Raw genomic sequence first — 15,077 nt, forward strand, 5'->3', positions numbered from 1 at the left:
TATATATATATATATATATATATATATATATATATATAGAGAGAGAGAGAGAGAGAGACTTGGGATCATGTGAGACCAAGGGTTTTTCGTGAGACTTGTAAGACCAATTCTTAACTCTTGGATTAGATCTACAATCTGACAATCTGAACATTCATAAACGCCACGAGACTTCTCAATAATCACAAAATTGTCACCGTACAACTTTAGATCATTAGCTTATAAAGTTGATCAATGAACATAAATTGGTCTTACGGGTCTCACGAATTACCCTTGGTCTCACGTGAACCCAACCCTATATATACATATACATATGTTTTCAACTACTACTCAACGAATCAATGATTATAAACAATTGAAATTTGGTTATATATTAAAAACTAACAAATAAAACATTGAAAAGGTAGGAAAAATCAAATATCGTATTAAAAAATTGTGCCACATAATTAAACCAACGTCTTGTTTTTATATATTTATAGATTATATGATATTAATGAAAATGCAAAAATCGATTTTAATTCATTTTTTTTTTCCAATTTTGGCATATTGAACTGTAAACAAGTATTGGACTGTATTTGACACATAAATAACAGTTTTTTTATTTCATTTGCAAAATGCAACACTCATTATTAACAAAAAATAATAATCAACAACCAAAAAAACATAGTAAGACGGTTTATACGAAAGCACGCACTGTTACAAGAAAATAAGTTAAATAAAAAATCCGTCATAACTACAATACACAAAACCCCTTCAAAATGACAACCGGGTCTTGTAACAATACGTAACCAAGTTGAGATTACTCAGTAATAAAGATGAGATTTAAATCAGAGATTTTCTAACACCTGTCGAAAAAGGTACAAGTTACAGGTCATTGCTTTGTTATCAGGTTCTGCCTGTATAGATATGCAATCCAGTAGCCAAAATGAGAATAGTAAAGGCACCAAAGAAAAGAAGTGTGTGAAATATTACAGCTTTCCCGTTAGTGCTGAAGCTGCCGAACTCAACTGTACGTGTATTTCCAGGAACCTGAAAGATGAGCCCCGGAGACAGAAGTATAAACAGTAATAAGCCTACTAATATGGGTGCCCAATCCAACATTTTTCAGTGTTGTAAGTTAGAGTGTTTCAAGTGTGTAGTTTGTGGTATGGTTTGAAGGTCTTGGTTTCTCTAAATACAAGCAAGAATGTGGTTTTTCCCTTTCTATTTGCCTTTTGTTGCCCATACTTTATTCCTTGCCCTCCTTGTCTCTTTCTTGTGACTAAAGGATTGCATATTGTAAAGTGTGGTAGCAAGATGGAGTGTTTTATTGGTGTGAGTTGTGAGTGGTTAGTTTATATATATATATATGACTTGAGATCATGTGAGACCAAGGGTTTTTTGTGAGACTCATAAGACAAATTCTCAACTTTTGGATTAGATATACAATCTGAATATTCATAATCATAAAATTGACACAAGACTTCTCAATAATCACAAAATTGTCACCGTGCAACTTTAGACCGTTAGATAATTAGCTTATAAAGTTGATCAATAAACATAAATTGGTCTTACGGGTCTCACGAAAAACCCTTAGTCTCATGTGAACCCAACCCTATATATATATATATATATATATATATATATATATATATAAAGCGAGGTGGTTTTATTTGCAAACTCAACTATAGTATAAATTATACAAATTAATTAATTGAGATATTTATGAAAATATTAAAGGTTCGTTTATTATGATCTGGATATGTAAATATATATGAAGGAATGAGGATTATCAAAGTTAATCTATTATGATAAACGCTTTATATTATGAAGCAATCGAGATATTTATTAGACTAGATGGACGGTTAAAAGAAAGTTTGCAAAGTTTATACTAATATAACGGTATATAAATGATCCCCTCTCTCTCTCTATATATATATATATACACACACACATATATATATATATATATACACACACACACATATATATATATATATACACACACACACATATATAGGATTGGGTTCACGTGAGACCAGTATGTTTTTGTGAAACCCGTGAAACCACTTTTTTACACATGAACTTTACAGCAAAACGCTATGAAGGTAAAAAAAAAAGCCGAACCTTTACAGGAAAAACATTGTAAAGTTGTCTTCACAACATTTTGCTGTGAAAGTTTCAAGTGTCAAAAAATAGTCTCATGGGCCTCACAAAAATAAGTTGGTCTCACGTGATCCCAAATCTATGCGCACGCACACACACACACACACACACACATATATATATATATATATATATGTGTGTGTGTGTGTGTATGTGTGTGTGCGAGCGCGCGATCAAATGCAAAATACTCATATTTGTACAAACCGTGCAAACCACCCTTATCTGTCGATTTCATTGTTTAATCTTATGAAAAAATTTCATGAAATTGTTTAATCTTACGCTTTTTTTGATAAAGTTGTTTCATATATGATTATGAAATTGTTTCATATAATACTTAATAAAATTGTTTCATGTATTTCTCTAAAATTAATATAATGAAGACGATAATATCCATTATTAGCACCTCCATAATAAAAATGATTAATCAGCCTCTTATAATTACATAAAAAATGAACAAAAGAAAAAATTATGATTGACTAAATGAGGTTTGTACAGTTTATACAAATAACTTGATTTGTAAAATAAACCTCTTATATATATATATATATATATATATATATATATATATATATATATATATATATATTCAATATACAGTTTTTCTTTTTTTTTGAAGGAGAAATATATTAAGTTAATCAAGTATGTAACAAAAAATAATACCATTAAAAAAAACAGGATGGATGTGGTAAAACGGGACGGGTTCCTAAAAGGATCAAAAAAGGTAAGTTTTTTATACGGGTTAAATGGTCCACTGAGTATGAATGGCTGATCAAGGTCATTTTTTAGCATGTTAAATGTGTAATTTGAACAGGGTCTCGAAAATTTTGGAGTCCAGTTTAATATTATTTAGGATCTTTCATTAATGAATGTAGAACTATAATTCATCTTTGTATTTCTCTAATTTCTATCAGAAGACAAAATGAATACGCTTTATCGTTGTCTCTGTGATTTGTATTTGTTTCTGTTATCTTATTTTGCAGTGCAATCAAAAGTTTTAAATATAAAAGGGTCTCCAAAAAGATTGGAACATCCTGTTAGCTAAGAATTTTGGTTTATTATTACATAGACAACGTATTAAAGGGGTGTTTGGATTGTTTATTTCAAATAACTTATGTTTTTCTACAAAAGTCCTTATCAACTTATTATAAGTTATAATTGTTTAACTTCTTCAAAAACTCTTTATTACCAGTTTGATACCGGTATAAGTTGTTTATCTAAACATCAAAAGTGCTTATTACAGGTGTCACACCGAGTGAAAATTCAAATATTTGTCCTACATTCATTCGTGAAGATACTGCTAATGGGCTGAAGACCGTATCAACATGTCTTCTTGTCCTTAGACGGAACTTCGCCTTGTGTAGGCCCAATTTCATGGACGTCTATCTAGAGGATTTCGTGAACTCGAACCCGAGAGACCCTGGTCGCCAAGGCCCAAGGCCCTCTTGAATTTTAGTACCTATGTTGATGTAACTTTAAGCTTATTTCTTGGGTTTCAATTTCTTGTTTGCTTTAGGGTAAAAATCGATTAGCGCTTCATCTAGCTTGGCATAACGGTTTTGCCTCCGATGGGAAGAACTCCTCGTAATCATGTTGATTGATCATCGGTGTGGTAGAACTATTTGAAGCATGGTCACTGGTGGTCGATGCACAACACGACAAAGAACAAGGAAGGACTGGAGTTGCAAAAGGCAAATCACTGGTATTTGGTAACTTCTGTGTGAGCTTAATCTGACGTATTCCAAAAAGATCATGAAAGAGAAGCGACTTAAACGAAGGAGAATGGCTGATTTAACCCGATCATAAATAAAAATTACTCGCTTGATTTGTTATTTAAATATGTTGGACCCATTTATTTGATTATTACTACTTCTGAATTTTATCCGTTTACAATGTTTTGTTTATTTATTTATGGATTTTTTAAATAATTTAAAGGGTAAATTGTTAACTAACGTACTTTAACTTGATTTCTATTTTGGTTAACGTACTTTCAAAACTTCTATTTTGGTACCTAAGATATAAAAAATTTAACATTTAAATACTCGGGTAACCGGTTGAAGACTAATTTTAGACTAAAAATATCATGTCACTAACCACATCAGCAAATAATATTGAGTTAGATACGACATCACATGTCACATCATATGTCACATCAGCATGATAACCGGTTAATGCTTCAACCCGTTACTCGGGTACTTAAATGTTTAAAACTTTACATTTTAGGTACCAAAATGAAATTTTAAAAGTATGTTACCCAAAATAAAAATCAAGTTAATGTACGTTATTTTTTCATATAATTTGTCCAAACTAAAAATGGAGTACATTTTTATAACAATTTAAATTAAATTTCAAAATAAAATTTGTTTTTAAGATATAAATTAAAAAGCATTAAAAAATAATTTTTAAAACATACTTTTATTCTATAAAAAGGTTTTCCATGTGGACAATTTCTATAATATTAAATAGAGTAAATTACATGTTTGGTCCCTGTAATTTTATAAACAACTAGAGTATAAATTAGGCTCCGAAGTAGAAAATTGATTTATGTGCTTATGCGGTATGCATTTTGTTTTAAATTAGGTCACTCGTCTTAATTCTGTTTATAAATTTTGTTAACTTATGAGTATTATGGTTTTTAATACCTTTTTTAATCTTATTTACTATTTAAAAAATATATAATTATATATATATATATATACACACACATACACACACACTCTTTTGTGCCCTACTGCCTGCCGCTATCAAGAGAGAAATCTCCATCTCCGATGAAGCACAGACAGCAAATCAAGCGAGAAATCAGTGGATTTTCACAGAATCATCTGGAATGGATCCAAGCATATAGACAAACCCCATTGATCTTATAGTTCATACACTAAGACAGTAAATACGTGAATTTCACACAGTATTTTATAAGGGAGAAAGAAGTAGAGGTCATATTTTTGTAAGACGATTAGATTAAAACACACAGTGAAACATGCATAATTCTATAAAGAGAAAAACACTTAAAGAAGTCTTCGTGTGGGAGAATATGCAGATTTAAATGGAGGGCAATCTTTACAATGACAAAACTTCAGGTCGTTCCTCTATAGACCGCACTCACTCTCTCTCTCTCTCTCTCTCTCTTTCATACACGTACACAATTATGTATCTAGAATCGTAGATGGAACTAATACAGTGTAGTTTTAGTACAGATGCAACAAGGCCTCCAAAATGATTGGAACGAGCCTGTCAACGAATACGAGGAACATCTCATCATACATATAATATATTTTTAGTAGAACATACAGAAAAGGAAAAAAAACAATCAAAATACTCCTGAGTTAACAGATTCTTTAAACGAAAATGGGGTGACAATCAAATCAGAAACCAAGTGTATACCATAGGGACCAATTGTGTAAGTTTTCAATTTAAAGACCCAACCCATGATTTTTTACAAACCCCATGGACCAAACATGTAATTGACTCTAATATATAAGTCAACGGATTATAACATCAAATAAATGTGCACGTGTGTAAGAATCTCAATGAGTATATAATGATGAAACCCAAAAATGGACATTGAAACATAAAACGCCTCAAAATTTCTTCATATTTTTGAATGAAATTGGAACCAAATTCTTCCCCTAATCGTCTCCATTCATCAGAATCGATTCGATTCTTCACTCGTGAAATCTTCTCTGCAATCCCCAATTTTCCAATTCCTAATCAACGATCCAACAATCTTCGCTGATCGGGTTGCATTTTCCTGGAAAATTCACCTTTGATTTTCCCGGAAAATAATTTCTTCCGATCAGATATTCAATCAATCAATCAATCATCCCCCTTCCCTTCAATTCGTTTGAATTATCGTCGATATTTGATCGTTGCTGACATCAGGTAATTGTTTTTTCTCGTTGATTATGGTTTGAATTCGTTGTGTGATTGTTTATGTATGAAACTGATTGGTTGATACGATTTGAGGTAGGGCAAGGAGAGAGGACATTTGATTGATAGCTGGTGAAGATGACTACTCGTCATGGGAATTCTTCTTCTCGGAGAAGTATGTCGATGACATCTTCATCTTCTCGGAAAAAGAAAGCTTATGAAAATGGACATCCTGATCCTGGTCGCAAAGCTCTCACCAATTCTCGTTCCTCCGTGTATGATTTGTTATCTATTTGTGTGTTGATTGACTCGTAATTTCTACTTCCTGATTTGCATGTACGTTTCCATTTTTGGATTTGCGGATTATCATCGTAACGCTATTTTTTTATTGGGGGATAAACCATAGCAACGATGATGAAGCTTAATCATCATTGTAATCATCAATGAGAAACGAAACGTTGCCTTGTTAGATGGAAACTCTTAATGTTTGAAGTTCGGAGCCTGGAGAAAGATTACATGCTTTTCTTTGCAATAATCTTCGATAGTTTTTGCTTTTCCGTTAGGATGTTTCTCTCTATCAGAGCAGGAAACCTAGAGGTGTAGCACCACAGAATTAGAGATATTGTTAACAGATTCTTGAGCAGAAAGATCAATGGCAGAATGAAGGGGCCGTTTGGTTGGTTATCCATTAATTCCTAATGGATAAAGTTGTCTATGTGGATTAATCTAAGTGTATAGATTGGGAAAGTTTTGTTTGGGAGAGTTTTTCAAAGATGGAATGAGCCTGTTTTTTAATTGGGAATGACAGGATTTGAAAAAACTTGGCTTTCTGCATAAAGCTTCCCTCTAGAAGCATACTGAATAAGCTACTTTCTTTATCATTAAGCCACTACCAATCAGTCATGTATGTATAGTTGACAGAATAAGCTCTGAGCCCCATTAAGCTCATTAAGCTGCTAACAAACTAGGCCAAAAAAACCACTTTCTTACCTCATAACACAGTGTAAGACCTTGAGAAATGGTTGGATTAAAGCTGACATTGGAATCTTCCATGAGCAACAATGGTTGTTTAGATTGCATTTCAAGAGAATCCCTGTTTCAAATGGAGGAAAATGGATGCAGATACATTGCAAAATGATCTAAAGTAGCTGTTTAAGTAACATCTGAAATGAACATGCACAGCTTGATCTCGTATATGTAATGTATCAAGAAGATGATTACGTCCGTGCTAAGAAGCTTGTGAAAAAGTTTGTTGTTGTAGAGCATAATTAATTGTATTATTTTCACACTTCCATTTAGGGTATGCTCATAGGCTACTTTTGGAAACATTGGAACAAGCAGGTTACGCATTAGCTCACATGAAGGAACTAAAATAGAAATGTCAATATTAGTTTTCTCATATGAAGTTTCTAAAATGATAAAGGTTACTTGTTGACATGCATCAAACAGGGGATTAACAGGAGAACGTACAGTGAAGCAATTGCGCCTATCGAAGGCCTTGACAGTCCCTGAAACTACAACTATTTATGAAGCCTGCTGTCGGATGGCTGCTCGAAGAGCTGATGCTCTTTTGCTCACCGACTCAAATGCATTACTCAGTGGTATATTGACAGACAAGGTTTGTCTTGAATCCTCACATGAATATAGAATCGACCCAACAATTGTTCCATCACATCAGGATAAAGTTTGACTAACTAAACTCTTTGGCGATCGAAGGATATTGCAATAAGAGTTATTGCTCGTGAGATTGATTATATGAATACACCTGTCTCAAAGGTGATGACAAGGAACCCAATTTATGTGCTGTCTGATAGTCTTGCGGTGGAAGCCCTACAAAAGATGGTCCAAGGTTTGTAACAACTAGGAAGAACTCGTTGGTCTTTGATGAACCTTCTAATCTTGCGAATTAAATTATGCATGCAGGAAAATTTAGACACTTGCCTGTTGTAGAGAAGGGTGAGGTTATTGCTTTGCTTGACATAGCAAAATGTTTATATGATGCTATCGAACGTATGGAAAGGGCAGCTGAAAAAGGCAAGGCTATAGCAGCTGCTGTTGAAGGCGTTGAGAAGCACTGGGGAACAACTTATCCTGGTTAGATTGTATAGTAGATTCTATATTTAAGTTCAGATATCTCTTTTGTCTAGATGGGGCGGACTCAGGGCTGTTTGGTTGGTTTTCCATTAAGTCTAGTACGGATAAAACTGTCTGTGTGGATTAATATGTCTGTATAGATTGAGAAGATTTTTGTTTGGGATTGTTTTTTCATAGATGAAAGGAACATGTTTTTTAATTAAGAGGGACAGGTTTGGAAAAAACTTAGCTTTCTGCATAAAGCTCCCTTAGAAGCTTACTGAATAAGTCACTTTCTATATCATTAAGCCACTACCAAACAGTCATGTATAGCTGACCGAATAAGTTGCGAGTCCCATTAAGCTTATTAAGCTACTAACAAACAGGCCCTCAGTTGTGGCAGAAAAGTGGGATTTTAATTATCTACACTTTTTACTTATCGTTATACAGGTCCCAACACGTTCATTGAAACACTACGAGAGCGAATGTTCAGACCTTCCTTATCTACCATTATCTCGGAGAATTCAAAGTAGGTAATAGTTTTATGTATTTACTTTCTGTATATACCACCTTATCTTGATGAATTCAAAAACATAATCCAAGTTAGGATATTCCTTATCCAGGATTGTGACCGTTTCGCCATTCGACACAGTTGTAATGGCAACAAAAAAGATGCTCGAGTTTCGTATTAGCTCTGTCATTGTAACAGTTGATAACAAGCCACGAGGGATTCTAACGTGAGTTTCTCTCAAATATATTTCACACTTTCACTTATGCATTTGGAAAGAATGATGTGATTATTATAACAAACTATATATTAATGTACATTTTGTACAATATTAGCTCAAAGGATATCTTAACGCGGGTGATTGCACAAGATCTTCAAGCTGAATCAACCTTAGTGGAGAAGGTGATCAGTTCTTAAGTGGTTCCCTTTTCTTGTTCATGTGCTATACAGGTGCTTCGTCACAAAATCTTTTCAACTTACTATCTAGCCGTGTGCGATTGATTATGTAGGTAATGACTCCAAATCCAGAATGTGCTACTATTGATACACCTATTGTCGATGCCCTGCACACCATGCATGATGGAAAGTTTTTACATCTTCCGGTTGTTGATAGAGGTGAAGAACAACATTATCTGTTTTGATTTATACATTTAATAAATACATTCATTTCGAATCTGAAACTGGCGGATGGTTTGATGCAGATGGATTTGTTGTTTCCATTGTTGATGTTCTCCATATCACTCATGCTGCAATAGCCACAGTAAGTGAAACTACTTGTATTCGGGGTTATAATTTATTGGGGTTTCAAATAAACGAGTGTGAAAGTCCTTCCTTTTTCTTTCTTGTTCTCTCATAATAAAATGATTTTATATCGGCCTTGGATTTTACTAAAAGCCCTTTAGTTATTCGGCTGCAATACTTCAAGCATAATGTGATATTATAGACTCCAGGAAATCTAAAATCTTACCAGATCCTATTCAATTTTGGTGATATTAGATGTATCTCTCATCATCCATGTAGTGTTAATGTATGTATCATATCAACTATACCACATACTCCTTTCCGTCCCAAAATAGGTGTCCACATTTCTATTTTGGTTTGTCCCAAATAGGTGTCCACATTTTTATTTTGGTTTGTCCCAAATAAATGTCCACTTTCAAAAGTAACTGCATACTTTCTGATGCGGGTTTGGGCGATGGAGGACCGGACCTAATGTTCTTGGAGACCCATGATCGGGCTACCAAACAGGGCCACGCTTAAAAGGCCATAACTCTTGCTCCAGGTGTCCGTTTCAGGCCCACGACCAGTCAAATCAAAGCCCGGTTTAAGCATGGTTTTTAGACATCTTGTTTTTTTACTTATTTTTGGCATTTTCGTTGGGCTTTTGTGTTTGGCCCATAATCGTTTTCAGGCCCGCTTTATTTTGGGCCTTCTATTTATATGTTTCTATTGAAAACTGGATGATCAGACTGGTATTTGACAGAACTTCGATTTCCCCTTCCCAAATTTTGAGTTCTTGTGAATTCGATTTTTGAAGCCTAGGATTCGGCATCCATCGAATCAACAAATCCTAGAGGAGGTTATCCACATGGTATTCACAGATCAACATGGTGACCTGTAATTTTGCATTCTTATACGCTGCATCACTTTCCAATTACCCTTAATTTTGAGATGGAGAAATTTATAAGTTAAAATTGTCATTTAGTTAATTAAAAACTGCGGTTTTTCATTGTGGTCATTTATTTTTAGATGGAGGAGTATGTGTGAGTGAGTGTATCATAATATTATGTTTATTTTATGCCATTCTTTGGTTTTTGAAGCTGATATAGAACTACCATTATTTGCAAACTAGGTGGGAAATGCTACCGGGGTTAGTAATAACGAAGGAGGAAGTTCTGTGATGCAAAAGTTCTGGGACTCTGCAATGGCATTATCGCCTATAGATGACGAGGATGAAACTAGGAGGTTATAGTCTACACCGTTGCTACGTTCATGTCATTTTAATTGATTGTTGGTTTGCCTAAATATGGGTTGTGAATTGCAGCGAGAGTTCGTTGAAATTAGCTTCTGAAGGGGGAGAAACTGGAAAATCTCTTCCTTATCCTTCTTCATCTCATCCCAATTCATTTGCTTTCAAAATCCAAGATAAGCGGGGTCGAATGCATAGATTTATCTCTGGTATGCTTGTTCTTCTGTTTATAGAATCATCTAGCCATCATTTAACTTGGCATTAAGGTTTTCATCCGTAATAGCCAATCCGACACCCCCCTTCACTTTGTGGCCACCTTTTAAACTTATTGACTGAAATACCCGATTACACGCAAGTAACACTTACACAACTTGAGAAACCCACTTTTTTCAATATAATATTCAGAAAAAGTAGACATTATGCAAGTTGCATGAATGCTACTTGTGTAATGTCTACATAGACAAGCTATGTGGCACACACTGATTGCGTAAGTAAATGAGGTTTGGGGGTATGTGCCACATAGCTTGTCCACATAGACATTACGCAAGTAGCACTTACGCAACTTGCGTAATGTCTACTTGCGTAATGTCTACTCTTTCTGAATATTATATTGAAAAAGGGTGGTTATGCAAGTTGGGTAAGTGCCACTTGTGTAATCTTCGCTATTTCGGTTAATAAGTTGAAAAGGTGGCTATAAAATGAAGAGGAAGGTCAAATTGGCTATTTTGGACAACTTCCCTAATTTTAATCTTGTCCATCGTGTATGTTGCATGTAGAGACGTTTTAAATTTTTGTTTGTTTAAATAACTTTATCGACTGTTCTACCAGATTCTCGAAGCTTGACAGATCTTATAACCGCAATACTTCAGAGAGTAGGGGGTGAGATTGACCGCAACAACCTCCCACAGATTTTGGTACTTCTGGCTACATTTATCTGATGTCGAATATCGTATAATTCTTCTCTTCGATTATTACATTTACGAATGATCTCATATTGTAGTACGAAGATGAGGACCAGGATAAGGTCATACTTGCAACAGACAGTGATCTTGTTGCAGCAGTGGAACATGCAAGATTAGCTGGTTGGAAGGTGTGTTTGGTCTTCCTCCTCGAGCTAATATTTTACTAATTACATCCGTTATCTCTAAATAAGTACAACCTTTAACAAGACATTTAGGGGCTGTTTGATTGGTTTTCCATTAAGTCCTGTATGGGTAAAGCTGTCTGAATGGATATATCTGGATAGATTTGGAAGGTTTTACTTTGGGAGGGTTGTTTCATAAATGGAAGGAGTGTGTTTATTAATTGGGAGAGACCGGTTCAAAAAAAAAAATAGCTTTCTGCATAAAGCTAGACGGAAGGAGCATGTTTTTTAGTTGGGAGTGACAGATTTGGAAAAGCTTGGCTTTCTATATCATTAAACCACTACCAAATACTCATGTATAGCTAACCCCAATAACCTATGAGTCCCATTAAGCTCATTAGGCTACTAACAAACATGATTTAAGTAGAAGTTTGATATTTTGATGGTGAATGGTTAACACAGGGATTAAAGTTGCATCTAGATTATTCCGGAATGCCTAGATATCGAAAAGGGTCGAAATCATCATCAGCAGCGGTAGGGGTTGATCAGGCACATTATCAAGCAGATGCATGGGCTTCTGCATACAGTGCTGCTGCAGCTGGAGCTGCGTTAGTGGCTGGATTAGGCGTATTAGCGTTTTTGAGAAGATCTGGTAACTGAAATTAGCTTCGTAACTTCTTATTGCTCGTGATTTTTAACAGATTTCAACATTTGACGACGCTGAGATCATAGGATTATATATATATAGACTTCGGATCATGTGAGACCATACTGTTTTTGCGAGACCCGTGAGAGCACAAATAATACCGAACCTTCATAGCAAAACGCTATAAAGGTAAACCTTCAACCTTTACAACAAAACATTATGAAGGTAAATCTTCAACCTTTACAGTGTTTTTGGTGTGAAGTTTTGGTGTCTTTAGTACCTTCACAATGTTTTACCTGTGAAGATTCAATGTTACTTTATGGTCTCACAAGTCTAACGAAAACAGGTTGGTGTCACGTGAACCCAACTCTATATATATACAGTTGATTGAAGGGAGAAATTTTGTTCGTTGTTAGTTTCGTGGATCCTGAAGAAAGAAAAAGAAAAGAAAAGTCTCAATTCTTTGAGGTTTATGTAGTTTGGGATTTCATGAATGAATTTGTGTTGTATGATCATTGCAATGCAATGCTACAATATGTTGTTTCAAGACTCTCTTTTTTGTCAGAATGGTGTCATGGGCTATGTCAAGATTAATCTCGTTAAAATTTCGACCGTAAGACATGAGCCTTGATAAATTCAGTGGCCACAACTGTTGTGGACCCTTGAAATTGAACCCAGGACAGATGGATATTTCATCACATCTCCCGGGTCTCAAAGCTCAACCACTACGCTACAACCTTGTGGTCCTGTTTCAAGACTTTTTGGCCAATTTCTGCTATTTAGGTGTTCTATTTTTGGTTTTTAGTATTTCTTTTTTCTCCTCTTTCCAAAAAAAGGTTTGTATCTTATGGGTCTGTTTTTATGTAACAGGAGTAAAAAAATGATTGTGGGTCCTATTTWCTTTTTTTTTTTTTAGTATATAATATTTATATACGGTAAATAAAACAAATAAAGATATATACCCTTCTCACGTTTTGTGAGGTTTGAACCCTACCTCTTATAAGGCTAAAAACTTAGATACCGACATACCGTTAAGCCAAAGGTATCTGGGTAGGTCCTATTTACTTGATGTGAGAAGAAATTGTGATGGAATTTTTAAAATGGATGATAAGAAAAGAGTTATTTATCAAATTATTTATTTTTTTCTTTTCAAATGGTCTTTGGCTTAGTGGTATAGTAGTTTTTGGTCTCTTAAAAAGTCAAAGTCTTTAGTCTTTCAAAAGGTCAAAAGTTCAAACTTCACCATGGATAAAAGGATGTGTACGTTTATTTGTTACATTTCATTTTTTCAATTTTATGAAGAAGATACCCAATAATTTTATAAATTTCCGTAAGAAAAGATATTTAAAAATGTGTTTTTTACCGTAGATAATGACTCGCCGTCTGACTTGAAAAAGACGAAAAAGTTGATTCAGTAAATTTGCAAAATTCTTGGCTAATTTGATCATAGTAAAAATATGGCTATTTGTTGATTCTTTTTGTTGCTAAGAATGGTTAATTTATATATATATATATAGTCAAATTTAGGAGGAAAAGGTCAAAAAATAAAAACTGAGAAACATCCTGGTAATCGTTTATTTGGAAGAGATGTATACTGGTAATTTTAAGCAAGTTGTTTGGTATGCACATGTGTATAACATGCACACGTGCATAAAAACCAATAAACAACTTTAATTACCAGTATGCACATGTATAAAATAACTCTTTAGTATTCATACATCAATATGATACATATTATTCATCATTAATAATTATATATGTTCACGTGTATATAATAACTTTTCAACGTTCATACATCAGTATGATATACGTCATGATTGTACATTTTTCACCGTAACATTCATCATTAATATTTATGTATGATCCCGTGTATACAATAACTATCAAGTATTTATATTAGTATGACATTTATCATAAAAATATTTATTTTCACCATAATATTCATCATAAATATGCTACAGCATCAAGTCAATGGATGGGTTCTTGATAAGTCTCGATTAGTGTCGATAGGTTCTAATGGGTTGTCGATCGATCTCAAAGTGTTCTTGATTGGTCTCGTTGGTTACCAATTCTCCTCAATGAAACATGAAAGTGATAGTCTATGGTTTTGAACACAAACAAATAATAAATCAATTAATAGGTTTCTCGATGAAAAATGAAAGTGGTAGGTTATGATTCAACACATATAAACACATACCAAGTTAATGTTGATTCTCGACCATTATCTATCGGTTCTCGATCAATATCGATATAGGTTCTCGTCCGGTCTCGATGGGTTTTAGATCGGTCTCAATGGGTAATGGGTAACGGTGATGAATAACGTGGTGCCTTACAACGTTGAAGAATGTCATATCGAGTTATGGACTTACGGTGTCTAGATGTTGTACTCATTTGAATGTACATAAATTTTCATAATTAATATAACACATATATACTATTTCACGTAAAAAAAAAGGTTAAAACGAAAAAAAAAAAAAAACTATATCGAGATAAAAGTCGTATCGATGAGCATGAAATTCTCGTTTTTTTATATAATTTGTTTGATTAAAATAATAGTAATTTTTAAGATAATTTATTTTAAACTTTTAAAGAGGTAAAAAAATTAATTCAAAAATAAAATAGAAATTCAAAAAAGGTCGGCGTGGATTGAAATTAAATGTTTTTCCCCGCTCACCACCTTAATTGATAATTTTAAATAAAAACTATATTAATGTGAATTGTTGAATCAAATAAAATGAAGGACCGAGATTTAGTCCTCATATTTACAGTGAAAATTGAATTTGAATTTGAA

The 15,077-nt window shown here is 33.8% G+C and overlaps 1 protein-coding gene across 1 annotated transcript; it reads left to right on the plus strand.

The window, feature by feature from the left end:
* The first annotated feature begins 6,144 nt into the window (after positions 1-6,144).
* On the plus strand, positions 6,145-12,368 carry LOC112514724 (CBS domain-containing protein CBSCBSPB1-like). Its single transcript, XM_025121325.1, has 14 exons — positions 6,145-6,281; positions 7,456-7,624; positions 7,723-7,855; positions 7,930-8,100; positions 8,530-8,608; positions 8,703-8,816; positions 8,923-8,989; positions 9,097-9,202; positions 9,289-9,347; positions 10,440-10,552; positions 10,632-10,765; positions 11,385-11,470; positions 11,557-11,646; positions 12,103-12,368. Exons 1-14 carry the CDS (start codon positions 6,145-6,147, stop codon positions 12,298-12,300), a joined length of 1,656 nt encoding a protein of 551 aa, XP_024977093.1. The 3' UTR covers positions 12,301-12,368.
* Positions 12,369-15,077: the final 2,709 nt, after the last annotated feature.

Source organism: Cynara cardunculus (genome assembly GCF_001531365.2).
Source record: "Cynara cardunculus var. scolymus isolate 2C chromosome LG 6, CcrdV1, whole genome shotgun sequence".
NCBI classification, from domain to species: Eukaryota; Viridiplantae; Streptophyta; class Magnoliopsida; order Asterales; family Asteraceae; genus Cynara; species Cynara cardunculus.

Bases quoted from the DNA above. Each gene is read 5' to 3' on its own strand.
- LOC112514724 (XM_025121325.1), top strand. From the start codon at position 6,145: ATGACTACTCGTCATGGGAATTCTTCTTCTCGGAGAAGTATGTCGATG. The intron at 7,625-7,722 runs GTTTGTCTTGAA...TGGCGATCGAAG, and splicing joins GTGGTATATTGACAGACAAG to GATATTGCAATAAGAGTTAT. The intron at 11,471-11,556 runs GTACTTCTGGCT...CTCATATTGTAG, and splicing joins ACAACCTCCCACAGATTTTG to TACGAAGATGAGGACCAGGA.